Source organism: Hyperolius riggenbachi, chromosome 1, assembly GCF_040937935.1.
Source record: "Hyperolius riggenbachi isolate aHypRig1 chromosome 1, aHypRig1.pri, whole genome shotgun sequence".
In the NCBI taxonomy this organism is placed as follows: Eukaryota; Metazoa; Chordata; class Amphibia; order Anura; family Hyperoliidae; genus Hyperolius; species Hyperolius riggenbachi.
The window spans coordinates 586602634-586617581 of NC_090646.1; the positions used below are offsets into that span (position 1 = coordinate 586602634).

Here is a 14948-nt window from a genome sequence, read left to right on the forward strand (position 1 = left end):
GATCGATTAAAATCGAAGAAAACGGGAAATGCGATCGGATTTTTCAGTCAAATAAAAAAAAGCTTTCATTTTTTTCGGGAGATCCAATAGTTTTTATCGATTTGCTGTAAAATCGGATCATTTTATTGTATCGTGTGTGGCCTCCTTTAAACATGTTAAACCATCTTTGAATTCTATGCAGCGATGGTGCAACGCATCCACCTGAAGTAGCCAACGTGATGTTAAAACCATGCAGAGCAGACACTTCACTGACCCGCTCTGCTCTGCACCTAACCTTAGTGGATGTTGTTTTGTAAATTATCTGCCACATCCTTTTTTATGATAATAAATGACATGAGAGGAGCAGAGAAGGACCGGCCGGAGAACTTTCATGCTGCAATACAATGGATAATTTCATAATTGGAATAAATGTGATTAAAAATAAGGTCTTTATGGACTCTGTCATATACCTCTCTGCACAATTCAACTGCAATCCTTCCTTATCTTATGCGCCGAAGGGCTGGCGCACACCTAATAGCGCTAGCGTAATCGCAAACCCTCAGCGTTTTTAGAAGTGATTTTTCAGAGCTATTTCTAGGCATGACCTAGCGATTTTCTACTTATGCCTAGCAATATTTGGTGCGTTTTGGTGTAGCAATTTTTTCTTTTTTTTTGTACAGTAGAGCTGGAAGTGTACAGCTTTGGTTTAAAAAAATGGGAAATTGCTCTGTTCTAGCGCTTTTGAGAGTGATTTTCCACTTTCCTATACTTAACATTGAGGCTGAATCACCTCAGAAATGCTGCAGGACCCGCGTTTGCGTTCGGGAAAAAGAAATCACATCGCTCTGGTGTGATCCAACCCATACAAATACATTAGCCAATCGCTTTTCAAAGCACTAGCGTTTTTGAAAAGGGCTCAGAAGCGCTGTAGGTGTGCACCAGCCAGCACATTTACCTTTACCCAGAACCAGATCATACACAAAGCAATTCTAGGCAGTTGCCTAGGGCCTGGAGAGAATCTAGGGGAATGCTAGCTCCCACCAAATCTTACAAAAAATAAAAAGGCAAATGACCATCAGCGGTGGTGGGCAAAAACTGCTATCTTGCCTAGGGCCTCCTTTCATCTCAATCCATTTTTGCCATTACCGATTCCTGAGACAAGTGACTGTTCCTGAGACTGCTTGGGGACTAAGTAGCCACATTTTAACATGTTTGTCCATAGGTACAATAATGTATTATATTAAAACATGTCCCTATCTGGTGTGCAACCCGACTTTCAGTATTATGGTGACCAGGTTGTAACTCAGTGTGCAGTGGCGTAGCTAAGGAGCTCTTGGGCCTGAAGCAAGTTTTATATAGGGCCCCCCAAGCACTCTATACATAACAATTTGATATGGTGCACCAAAACCTGCCAATGGCAACTACAGTGTCAGAGGTGCAAGAAGGGGATGGGGAACAGATTGTTAATGATTACCACTATTCAAAGCATCTATAGAAGTGATTATTATGAGCACAGGACCAATAGAGAGCTAATACTACAGTTGAGGAAGGTCTGGCTCAAGGGCCCCTATGCGGTCGCTACCTCTGCACCCTCTATTGCTATGTCCCTGTCAGTGTGCTGAAACTGCCCCTCCAAATTTCCCACACAGGAAGTTTAAGGGGACATTATCAGGTGCTTCCACTTTGTGTTAGCCAGGAAGAATAAGATATAGTAACTGAGGAAAAAAGGAAGAGGGACTTTTTCCTACCACACAATGCTTACATTTTTATTAATTTAACCACCTTAGCGTTATGGACGAGCTCAGCTCGTCCATTACCGCCAGAGGGTGCCGCTCAGGCCCTGCTGGGCCGATTTTGATGTAATAAAGAGCAGCACACGCAGCCGGCACTTTGCCAGCCGCGTGTGCTGCCCGATCGCCGCCGCTCTGCGGCGATCCGCCGCGAGCAGCGGCGAAAGAGGGTCCCCCCAGTCGCCTGAGCCCTGCGCAGCCGGAACAAATAGTTCCGGTCAGCGCTAAGGGCTGGATCGGAGGCGGCTGACGTCAGGACGTCGGCTGACGTCCATGACGTCACTCCGCTCGTCGCCATGGCGACGAAGTAAGCAAAACACGGAAGGCTGCTCATTGCGGCCTTCTGTGTTACTTTTGGCCGCCGGAGGCGATCAGAAGAACGCCTCCGGAGCTCCCTCTAGTGGGCTTTCATGCAGCCAACTTTCAGTTGGCTGCATGAAATAGTTTTTTTTTTATTTAAAAAAAACCCTCCTGCAGCCGCCCTGGCGATCTTAATAGAACGCCAGGGTGGTTAAAGGACAACTGTGGTGAGAAGAATATGGAGGCTGCCATATTTATTTCCTTTTAGGCTGCTTTCACAGTGGGACATTACAGGCTGACGTTACAGCAGCCTGTAACGCAGCCCACCGCACAGTAATGAAAAATCAATGGGCTGTTCATAGTGCCCACGTTGCGTTACATTGTAACGCTGCACGTCAGGTTAAAGTGCGGCATGCTGTGCGTTATACGCGGCTAAGCCGCGTTAGACTGTTTGCACATGCTCAGTAATGTTGGAGGAGGAGGTCTCCCCTCCTCGGCGGAGACCTCCTCCTCCTCGGCCAGCCACATGGCTAATTAATATTCACTGCACGGTGTGACGTGCAGTGTTTACTTCCTGGAGCGCCGTTCTGTGCGGCGATTGGCTGGCGGGACCACGTGATGCGGACGCAAAAAAGGTGCACCAAGAGCTGCATAACGCAGCTCTAGGTAGCGTCCTCCACCAACACCACCAGGCGTTGCGTTAGGGGCACGTTATGCGACCTATACCGTCCCCTAAATGCAACGTCCTGGTGGGAAAGAGGCCTTAAACAGTACCAGTTGCCTAGCAGCCCTGTGCTGATCTATTTGGTTGCAGCTAATCTTGTAAGATCTGACAATGTCAGAAACACCTGATCTGCATATGCTTGTTCAGGGTGTATGGCTGAAAGTATTTGAGGCAGAGGATCAGCTGGACAGCCAGGCAACTGGTAAAAGAAAATAAATATGGCAGCCCCCATATTAATCTCACCTCAGGTTCACTTTAAGGAAAAAAATGAATCTGTACGTGCACATCATGTACTTGGCCATAACCCCTTACCTGCATTTATGGCTATGCAGGTGTGTGCACACCCTCAAAAGAATGTGTACGAGTGCTTGTTAAGTGCCATGAATAGTACCACAAGTATCATTTAGTGCTACTGTAAATCAATGTTCAGTGCTAAGTGACTATTCAGCTTTTTTTTTTTTGCGTGTTTTGACCTCATTGTTGGGATGGGCAGGGAGTGTAGTCAGATATGGTGAGGGGGCATGGCCACATGGTACTTCAGTGCATAAGGCTTGCAGGAAATCCGGTTCCTGCAAGCGTGTGATGTAATGTGAAAGAAGCCGAAATCTTGGGCACTGGCCACATCCCCCAGTCCAGGGCTCAGCATTACCTGCTCTCTGCAGTGTGTGCTCTGGCATGATGCTTGTGGCCCTGCATTCCAGGGCTTGTCTAGTCCCAGTCTAGCACCACCCATGGTCATTCCTGACTTCTATCCAAGGTTTTCTTTCTACCTCATAACTAGAAATGGATTTCAGTTTTGGGATAGCTTCCAACTGTCCCTCTTCTGGAAGGACAGTCCCTCTTTGGGAACCCAGTCCCTTTGTCCCTCTTTCTTCCTCAGTTGTCCCCTATTTCAGGACTGATTTACAGAGGTATGTAAATATATGCACTTTTCTACTGAAAAAATGTTCAATTGACCCTAAACTTTATTCCCATCCTTTAAATTGATATATTTCTTATTTTCACATGATATTATGAAGGAAAATGAATAAGGATAGAACGGACCAGTGTGGTTTGAATTATAAAAAAACATATTTTACTTATGAGATCTTTAGGATATGCGTGACTAGGGTGTGTCGGGGACATGATTAGGGGTGTGACAGGGGCGTGGCTTAAGTATTATTCAGGATTGCTTACAGTGAACTTGAGGTAAGCGTGATGTGGAGGCTGCCATATGTACTTCCTTTTAAATAAAACCAGTTTCCAGGCAGTCCTGCTGATCTTCTGGCATCAGTAGTGTCTAAGCACCTGATCTGCTTGTTTGTTCAGCGTCTATGACTAAAGTATGAAGGTGCACACAAATGATACAATCTTGATTGTATAAGAAGGACTATTGAAAGTATCCATTCAAAGTATATTCACTCAGCTTACTCTTCCACTACATAGACTTGGTAAAATTGTACAATCACGATTGTATCATTAGTGAGTACTTTAGAGGCACACGATCAGGGACCAGGCAGGCAACTTTCACTGTTTCAAAAAAAAAGGTGACAAGCAGCCAACCGTAGCAGAATTTTTAATCTACCGCTATATATTCGATTATAAACAAAGACTTGTAAGCTAAAATTGGCCTCTTGTTGCACATTTCAGTTTGTATTTTATTCGGTGCAGAGATTGGAGTGGAGCATTCACTGCAGCCACCCTTTCCATCTGTACTGGCATTGTGTACATGTTAGAGAATGCAGTAAAATGTTACCCCCCCCCCCCCCCCCCTTCAACCACTCCTGTTGCTAGTGTATCTGCTTCCAGAGAATGCAGTAGATTTGTACATCTCTTTCCCCCACCCCTTTACTAACTGTTGCCCCTAGTGTCCCCACAGCCAGAGAATGCAGTGAATTGTTACATCCCCCCCCCCCCCCTCCTTTTCACCAACTGCTGTCCCTAGTGTCCTCGCATCTGGAGAATGCAGTGGATTGTTACATCCCCCACCACTTCACCATATGCTGTTCCTAGTGTCCATCCCCACATCCAGAGATTGCTGTGGATTGTCACATACCCCCACCCCCTTGCCAACTGCTGCCGCTAGTGTCCCCACATCCAGAGAATGCAGTAGATTGCTACATTTCCCCCACCACACACACACACACACACACACCTTCACCAACTGCTGTCCCTAGTGTCCATCCCCACATCCAGAGAATGCAGTGGATTGCTACATTTTTACACACACACATACACACACACCACACACACAGACACACACCACACACACACACCACACACACATCACACACACACACACACACACACACACCACACACACACCCACACACACAGACACACACACACATCACACACAGACACACACACACGCCACACACACACACCACACACACACACACACACACACCACACACACACCATGCACACACACACACACACACACACACCTCACACCACACACCTCACACCACACACACACACACACACCACACACACACCACACACACAGACACACACACAGACACACACACACACCACACACACACACACACACACACACAACACCCACACCTTCACCAACTGCTGTCCCTAGTTTCCTCACATCCAGAGAATACAGTGGATTGTCACATCTCCCCCCCACCCCCTTTGCCAACTGCTGGCGGTAGTGTCCCCACATCCAGCAAATGCAGTGGATACGCTGCCATTTCTCCCCTGTTTATTTAAAAAAAAAGTGTAAACAGTTTTATGGCCCGTTGCTCCCAGGTTTACACTATACTTGTCTGTTAACTAGTTAGAGGTTAGGGTCCCTTCCAAAAGGATGGTCTCATCACGGAGGAAGGGTCCAGTATCAGTGGCGTAACCATAAGTGATGCAGCCCCTGCACCCGAGGGCTCTCCCCTCAGCACTCCTCCTCCAGCATCAATCAGTGGCAGCTGGCCACGGGCAGGAACATATGCCTTCATGCTTTCCACACGGCGGAGGTTCCGCTCTCTAAGGGCTTGATTCACAAAGCGGTGCTAACCTACTTAGCACGTCTAAATTCTTTAGACGTGCTAACCAGGGTGCTAAGTAGGTTAGCACCAGATTTCTCAATCAGATCGCTCGCAAAGTCCTATGCGCGTGCTAAGTCCCGTAGGCTTTAATCGGCACTTCGCGCGGAGCGCCCTGCGCTCTGTGCAGTGTGCGCGTAAAGTGTTACCCGCGAAAAGCTTGTTTAGATAGGCTAAGGGGGTTTTCACAGGCGTGCTAACAGTTAGCACCGCTTTGTAAATCAAGCCCTTAGTGTCTTAAGCTACTTCCTGTTTAGAGATCGGACCTCCGCGTTGGATGGAGGTATGTGTTCCTGTCCACCACCTGCTGCAACTGATTGATGCTGGAGGGGGAGCGCTGAGGGGAGAGCCCGATGTAGGTGGCCACGCTCTCCCCTCATGCTGTGACCCCTTCTGCCCCCCAAAACTGGACCCCCTGTCCAGTATGGAATACTTTGCATGCAAACTGTCTTGGAATCTAGCATCCTAAATTAATGTTGATTTAATGTATATGTGCTGAATGCTAGATGTGTATCCTGCTTATAATTGGGCTCTGCATGCCTATGCTGGTAGACATTCAGATGCGGCTGGCTTTGGGAAGCTCAGCCACATCACCCTGCTGTCTAAAAAAAATGTAAGTTTTTACCTTATGGCTAGCAGCTCCCACGTGATTTTTTTTTGCTTGCATTCTGCTTCTAACAGAGATTAGGGCTGTAGCGCATAATTTGTAGCATCCGTTTTGAATACAAGGTGGGTATGTTGGGCTCTGCATGCCTCTGTTGGTAGTCATTCAGATGCGGTCTGGCCTTGTAGTCTCCCTCCCACTATTGGTATTGAATTCACTGGATTGCTATATACCCCCCCTTCCCCCACTACCACCACTTCCCCACACCCCTGTCACTAACTGCTGCCCCATAGTGTCCCCAAATCCAGAGAATGCAGTGGGTTGTTGCATCTCCCCCCCCCCCCACACACACACACACCTCTTTGCCAACTGCTGCCACCAGCATCCTTAGTTCCAGAGAGTGTCTTTTGCCCTCATCACCCTGCAAAAAAAGTGATTTCACCCTTGATGTTCCCCTTAATGTATGCTGGGGAGGTAGTGTAACCGGGCTCTTCTCTACAGCCACTCAAGTGTCCCCCATCTTTCTCTGTGTCTCCACTTTGTTGCCATTTAACTCCAGCCCCGCACTGCATCCTGCACTTCATAGCCAGTATGGACATACTGTATATATCTGCAATGAAGAGCAGAGTATGGCTGGAAATCACTAGCTACAAAGTGGAGAAAGATGGAGGACCCGTGGAAGACGGCAGCTGAAGAGAAAAGCCCAATGACCTGGAATGAAGGTACACTATCTATCTATTTTTGTATTGGGGGACACACAGCAAGTAGATGGGAAGGGGGGGGGGGTGAATACAGAAGAAACTGTCATGCTCTTTACAAGTGAAGACATTAGTGGCAGTAAACGGTGAGGGATGCTGGGAGGTTTAACACTCTGATGTGCCTTTTTCATTAGGGGCAGCAGGCAGAGGCGTAAATACAAATCATGGGGCCCCCAGCAAAACTTTTATGGGGCCCCCGTAATGTCTACAACCCTTTCCTTGTCCCCCCTTGGTGAACCACACAACATGGGCGCCCATCATACAAGGGTCCTAAAACAGGTGTGGCCATCTTCACACCCATAACAAGTGTAGCCACAAAACACCTGATCTGGAGTATCAGAGAAAGGGAAGGTAAAAAGGTTGTGGCTTCTACTACCTCTGACCTCCCACCGCAGGGGGATGCACCTCCCTAGTTACACCTCTGGCAACAGCAGGTGACGAGGGGGAGGCTTTGGGGGAACACTCTACTGAACTCTCTGGAGTACAAGGGTTCCAGTGGCAGCAGGCTAGTGGTGAGGAAATGGTATGACGGTGGAGTGACAGCAAGGGAGTAAAGTCTCCTAGCTTATAGTTTAGTCAACCATTTTCCACTTCTATTAAGTATAAATAGGGGTCATGGTTTATCCTTGCAGCAGAGTAGCTGCTTTGTTCCCTGGTGCTGCTCTTATGAGGTAAGCATGTGTAATCTCTCATGGGCTGCTGGCTGAAGGGCAGCAGGGTGAGCAGGACTTCCTTTTTGGTTGGGCCACAAAGGCCCAGGTGTTGAGATGCTGCTGCCCAAGAGGGTGGCAGGACATGGAAAATTGGTTGAATATGGAAGAGAAGCCTGTAGCTGCTTTGTTCCCTGGTGCTGCTCTTATGAGGTAAGCATGTATAATCTTTCATAGGCTGCTGGCAGAAGGGCGAGAAGGTCTTCATGTACTGCAGCAATGGGAGCCCTGTCTGTAAGCATCTAAGACAGGATTGTCAAACTCAAATACAAAGTGGGACGAAATTATACACTGGTGCCTAATCGCGGGCCATCCTTGTCTACTGGCCACTTTCCTCCCTTATACTGTTCCCTGGTGTCTATGGGCCCCCTCCAACCCCTATACAGTTCTCAGGTGATTTTTTCCCCCTACCTCCCCATGGCTTCCCTGGTGTTCTAAGGCTTCAGCTCCAATATAGCTTTCCTGGTGGTCTAGAGTGAGCCAAACATAATGCGAAGTGGGGAAACCACTTGAGGGCCATATTTAATGGCTCTGAGGGCCAGATTTGGCCCGCGGGCCGGAGTTTGACATCTGGTTGGTATGATCTAAGACGAATGTTACAAAACTGAAAATTATCATACTAAGGTAACTCAATGGTAAACAGAAAATATTAAGGAGAAAATAAGTACTAAAACATGAAGAATCAGACTAGTTATGTCATAAGCTAACCATAGTCCTTTTTGGAAGTTGCTTGAGAGACAGACACTTTAGCTAGATTCTAGCATACAATCCATCATTTGATAAGACAAACAGTTCATACACCACACCACACCACACCACACATTATTAATGGATTTTAATGAGAACTGTTAATTAATATTCTTTAGCTTGCCCACGCCTTCCCTCAATCCCTTGCTCCTGACTTGCATATTGTTGTTATTATTATTGATTGGATTTATAAAGTGCCAACATATTATGCAGCACTTGACTATAAATAGGGATATACACACAATATAAACAAGGGGTGACAGACAGAGAGGTAGTACACGGTTATACAACAAAGCACAAGGTTATACATGCAAACGGGGTACGAGATGCATGATCATGTGATTTTACAGAGACCCAGCAATTCAAGTCCGAGCTAGTCCATGGGAAGGGTGTCATTGGGTGGTGGTGGCTGCAAGATAGAGAAGAACACACTAAAGGGGCGGGGGAGAGACACATAAGGTAAAGCTGTGGAAAAGGTTCTCGGCTGAGAGAGTTAAAGTGTTAGAGCTAAAGTAGATGGGGGGGGGGGGAGAAGGGGGCGGGGTGGTAGGCCATTTTTAGAGAAGTGTGTTTTGGGGGCTTGATTGAAGTTGTTGAAGGAAGGGGGTCTGAGTGGGGTTGGGAAGGAGTTTCATAGGGTGGTGGCGGCTCTTGAGAAGTCTTTAAAGAGACTCTGTAGCAAAATTTTCAGCCTTATTTCTTCTTTCCTATAAGTTCCTACACCTGTTCTAATGTGCTCTGGCTTACTGCAGCCTTTCCTAGTTGCACAGTGGCTGTATTATTTCTGTTATATAATCTAATCTTCTTTCCTCGGCTCTGTCGGGCTCAGGCACTCAGGCTGGAATGTGCTGGTCTGCTTGTGATAGGATCGAAGCTATACACACCCTCTCCAGGCCCCCTCCAAGCTCTGTATGACTCACACACTGAGCTACTTTCAGCCTATCACATGCTGTTAGCAGCCATGTCTTTTGTTTGTAAACACTGCCTAAAACTGGCAATTACAATCCAGGAGTGCAGCAGGGAGTGGCAGAAACAGCACAGAGGGGCCCAGGAGAACATAATGAATAGAATGGTATGCTTTTTATTGTAAGAATTTTAGAGTACAGATTCTCTTTAAGGCATGCATGAGAGAGAGAGAAAAGTGTGGGACATCAGGCAGAGATCACTGGAGGGGGCAGGTATATATCTGTGGACGAGCTCAGAAATGTAGGTTGGGCAGGTCTTGTGCACAGATTTGTAGGCCAGGCACAGAATCTTAAAACTGATTCTAAAGCAGATAGGGAACCAGTGTAGGACTTTGCAGAGGGGAGAGGTGGAAGCAGAGTGGTGGGAAGAATTGTTGTCTAGCTGCTGCATTTAAAGAGAACCTGTAACAAAAAAAAGTTCCCCTCGGGAGGGGGAAACCTCAGGATCCCAATGAGGCTTCCCCCTCCCCTGCAGCTGCAGGCAGTCCAGCGCTGGCTCCCACGAAGTGTCCCGGAATCCTCCCTCGACAAGCCTGATAAGCGCTGATTTATTTATCTTTCCTGGCTCCAGTGGGGGCGCTGTTGCGGCTATCCGCACGGAGATAGGCGAAAATAGCCGATCTCTTTCTGGTCCACTCTACTGCACAGACGCAGGAGACTTGCTCCTGCGCAGGAGACTTGCTCCTGTGCAGTACAGCGGCCGACAGCTATTTCCGCCCATCTCCAAGCGGAGAGCCGATACTGTGCCAGCGCTGCAGCCGGGAAGGTAAATATTTACATCCCCGCTGTTCGGGGAGCTTTATCACCGCCGCCGTGGGACCAAAGAGGATGGGGGAAGCCTCAATAGGATCCGGAGGCTTTCCCTACCCCAGGTGAGTACCCCCCAGGGGAGGTTTTTCTCATTACAGGTTTTCTTTAAGACTGATTAAAGGGGTGCAATGCAGTTAGAGGGGAAGCATGACAGTAGGGCCTCCCCTCTCAAACCCCTTGCGTTAGGGGAATCACAAGGTCCCGCAGCAGCAACATGACTGCCACAAATTAAAGTAACGCTGCTGATATATCTTTTACCAATAGTGGGAGGGAGACTACATGCAAAATATATTTACCTGGACAAGGGCTTTGGTTGAGTGCATTTCTTTAACCTGCTTCCTCACAAAGAATTTATCTTTTAGCAGAATGAAGATACTGAGGTGCTGCTCTACATTCCGTGTTCGCCAGAAGCTCTGGTTCTTCATCTGCGCTTTGTCTCTACCAGTTGTCTTGAAGATTATGATTGTTGAACTGATCCCTCCAAAATCCCAAAGTTATTTTGTGGATCCCAATCTATATTTCTCTGTTGTTACCAATAGTGGCTTACTGTTTGACCCATCAACTAGTGTTGACTGTACTGCCATTTTTGAGCTTAAGCAATCAGAGATTCAGAAAAGTGTTCAACTTAGGAAAAGGCATATCTACGACCTGAAAGATGAAATGGTTTCAGAAATGACAAAGAATTGCACGACTTACAAGAACCTACGTGAGTATCATCACAAGGTTTTCTCCAAAGAAGAACTGGAGTTTCCGATTGCTTATTCTATGGTTGTACATAAAAATGCTATCAACGTTGAACGTCTATTGCACACAATATACAGTCCAGCCAATGTGTACTGCATCCATTATGACCTAAAGTCATCTCCAGAATTCCAAAATGCCATGACCAATTTAGCCAGCTGCTTTCCCAATGTTTTTATTGCATCTAAACTTGAAAAGGTGATTTATGCCCATTTTTCTAGACTGCAAGCGGATCTTAATTGTCTGTCTGATTTGCTGTCCTCACCCGTGCAGTGGAAATATGTTATTAATTTGTGTGGGCAGGACATGCCAATCAAGTCGAACTACGAACTTGTGTCTGAGTTGAAAAAACTCAATGGAAAAAACATGCTTGAGACTATTAGACCATCACATTACAAGAAAAAACGTTATATGTATCACCACAAGCTAATGTTTTCATTTCGTCTTGATTATATGATAATGCCTCTCAACACGTATCTTAAGAAGACGCCACCACCTTTTGGTATTGAGATGTTTTCTGGAAGTGCCTACTTTGTTTTAAGTCATGCCTTCATTAAGTATATTTTTGGTAGCCCGTTAGTCAAGGAATTTGTAGAGTGGTGTAAGGATACTTTTTCTCCAGATGAACATTTCTGGGCCACCCTTGTACGCCTACCAGGCGTTCCGGGGGAGATTCCAAGGTCTCAGGATGATGTCACAGATTTTGACAGCAAAACTCGTCTAGTAAATTGGGTTGGTGAAAAGTTTCCATGCTCTGGTGCTTATCTTCGTGGTGTTTGCATTTATGGCGCGGCAGAGTTGCAATGGCTTATAAAATCAGAACATTGGTTTGGAAATAAGTTTGATCCAAAAGTAGATCCTGTGTCTGTTGAGTGCCTGATTGGAAAGCTCGGAGAACTTCAAAGAGAGGGGGTTTCTAAGTCAGCAAGGTGACTGGAATATTCTTCTAGAGAACAGTGGATTTTTATTCTTTTCAATTCGAAACCAGAAATAAAAAAACAATAAAAGTCCCTGCACCTCATTTGACATTTGATATGAGCAGAGTGAAACTCTACTTTAGCAAATAACTACCAGTGTGTCCACTGGTGACTTTTTTTATTCACTTGAACCTTCTCTGGTGCTTCTGAACCTTGCTATTTGACCAAAGCACATTGGGGCTGATTCATGAAGCTGCACTGTTATAGCAGCACAAGCTCCATGACAGCATTGCAAGCTAAATTCAAGGCTGCACGCTACGCTCACTCTTGCAGCATACCGTGACTTCCTTAGTAACACACGCTGTTTACATAGTAAATATGTTAATTACAAAGTAACTGTTAACATAGTAGCAGCCCCTCTAGTAATGTATCACGGTGGTGATACTTCACTTCAGCGGCCGGCATTTAAAGGAACGCGCATTGCTATGTAAGCAGCGTGCAGAACTAAGTAGGGCACGCTACGCTGCTAGGGCGAGTGTACAGTGCAGCCTTGAATTTAGCTCGCCGTGCTGTCATGGAGCTTGCGCTGCTGTAACAGCAGCTTCATGAATCGGATCGCATATACACGACCAATTTTGATTAACCAATGTTTGCCCAATTTACCACCTCCACATAGCAAGTGCTCCTGGGAGCACCTCTCCCAGAATCATTTTGTGTTTTTTAGGCTGTGTTTGCATTTTTTGAGGTTGTTTTTGTGTTTTTAAGATGGTGGTAGGCTGAATTTGATACAGAAACCCACTTAGCAGACTCCTCCCTCCCTCTCCTTGACCCTCCTCCAAGCTCCCCCCCCCCCCCCCCCGCCCCATTGAAAAGATATGTGGCAGCGCCACAGGGAGCCTCGTACTGCAAACTCACCTTCCAGACTCCACACGATTGTCCCTGCCACCGGGCTGCTCTGTCTCCAGCACTTCACTACTTCCTGTTTAGCGGCTTCCGGGCTCTGTGCATGTAAGTTGGTGTATCACACAACCGGATGCGAGAAGGGGGAAGACGGAATGCTGTAAGCAGCCCGATAGGTGATGTGGAAAGGCTGCTAGACATCGCTGGAGGCTCAGTAAGTATTTTAGGGGGGCAGGTTTATGTGTTTTAGGCCGGTTGCTTGAGTAACTAGCGAGCACATGTATCCGGCATCAGGCGATCCCTGCCGTTGCCGGATACTAGAGACTCTATTGTACTTTGAGCTCAGAATACAGGTGTCATTTGATTGTTGCAACTGCAAAATGGACGTCCTATTTGCACTAAAAAGTTTTAAATCATCCATTTTGCATGAAGTGGTTAACATGTAAATAGCATCTCCCTTAAGAGTGTTCTGCTGTGCAGACCACCTGTGTTATGTTAATGATTTGTTATTAAGAATAAGGAGATACATATACCAATACAGCATATAGACATTAAAGTGCCCAATTCTCATATCATAGAAACATTGAGATGATGAATGCTATCTCCTAGCAGAAAACTTAGTAGAAAAAGTGATTTGGGGCCAAAGGGTTTTAACAAGCAAAGTTGAAAATCAAGTGAACTCAAGGATAAAAAATGTCATTTAATTAAGCAACAAACAGTGAAACGAAGTTATCAAGAATCAGGCCAAAATGAGAAAAAGATCAGGAGATTATACAAATGAATGATAGTGTAATGGTTAAGGGCTCTGCCTCTGACACAGGAGACCAGGGCTCTGCCTGTTCAGTAAGCCAGCACCTATTCAGCAGGAGACCTTAGGCAAGTCTCCCTAACACAGCTACTGCCTATAGAGCGCGTCCTAGTAGCTGCAGCTCTGGCACTTTGAGTCCGCCAAGAGAAAAGCGCAATCCAAATGTTATTTGTCTTGTCTGTATATGTGAACAGCAGGTTGTCATTCGAACAGAACAAGCCTTTTTATTATATGCATACTTTGTCTAGGGCGACCAGGTTACGTCAAGATGGATCAAGAAATAAGAATTGGTTGGATCAAGAAATAAGAATTGGTTGCTAATATTTTCTCATATATCATTGTCTTATACGTTTTTATTAGATAAATTGCTGCTTTTCCAGTTTGCTGTAAGGTAATATCGTGTTGCCATGGCGTGTTATGCTGATTACTTCCCACTTAGGAGTCAAAATTATCATTCATTTCTTTGTTAATGGAACTAACAGTTTTGCATAACAATTCCATAAGGTACAGTATGCTAAAAATAGTTCTGTGGTGCCCCCAACCAGAGCCGGTGTTCTGATGGGCATTATGGGGTTAATTTATGACCTGCATGACTTTGCACATGCTCAGTAGGCTACAGTAGCATTTGCATGCTATTCTGTCGGGTATGCTGAACTGTTGGAACACCGGCCTTTGGGGGTGGCAAGTGTGGCAATCGCTCTGCGGTGGTGGGGAGAGCAGGCATAGTATTAAAACTCACCTTTCTTCCTCCGATCATCGCAGCTTCCAACTCCTTCCTGTCCCGGCATCTGACGTATTGGTAACAGCGCCCCCTGTGATGATGTGACCACATGTCACCACAGGGGGCGCTGTTACGAATACGTCAGATGCTGAGAGAGGAAGGAGATAGAAGCTGCGATGATCGGTGAGTTTTAACTACTATGCCCGCTCTCCCCACCACTGCAGCCACCTACCTATCTAACCTGCACTGCAGGGCACCTACCTATCTACCCTGTACTGCAGGGCACCTACCTATCTAATCTATACTGCGGGGCACCTACCTATTTAATCTATATTGCGGGGCACCTACCTATCTAACCTGTACTGCAGGGCACCTACCTATCTATACTGCGGGACACATACCTATCTAATCTATACTGCGGGATACCTACCTATCTAATCTA

General features: G+C 46.3%; 1 protein-coding gene across 3 annotated transcripts in view; it reads left to right on the plus strand.

The window, feature by feature from the left end:
- LOC137558120 (beta-1,3-galactosyl-O-glycosyl-glycoprotein beta-1,6-N-acetylglucosaminyltransferase 4-like) overlaps positions 1–12334 on the plus strand; it is a 79231-nt gene extending 66897 nt beyond the window's left edge. For 2 of the 3 annotated variants that reach the window (XM_068271717.1, XM_068271718.1), the window contains exon 3: positions 10782–12334. In XM_068271717.1, the coding sequence (XP_068127818.1) occupies positions 10782–12093 (1312 nt within the window). In that variant the 3' untranslated portion in view covers positions 12094–12334. The remainder of the gene's footprint in view (positions 1–10781) is intronic. The other variant, XM_068271720.1, reaches the window with a different exon arrangement.
- The last annotated feature ends 2614 nt before the right edge of the window (positions 12335–14948 follow it).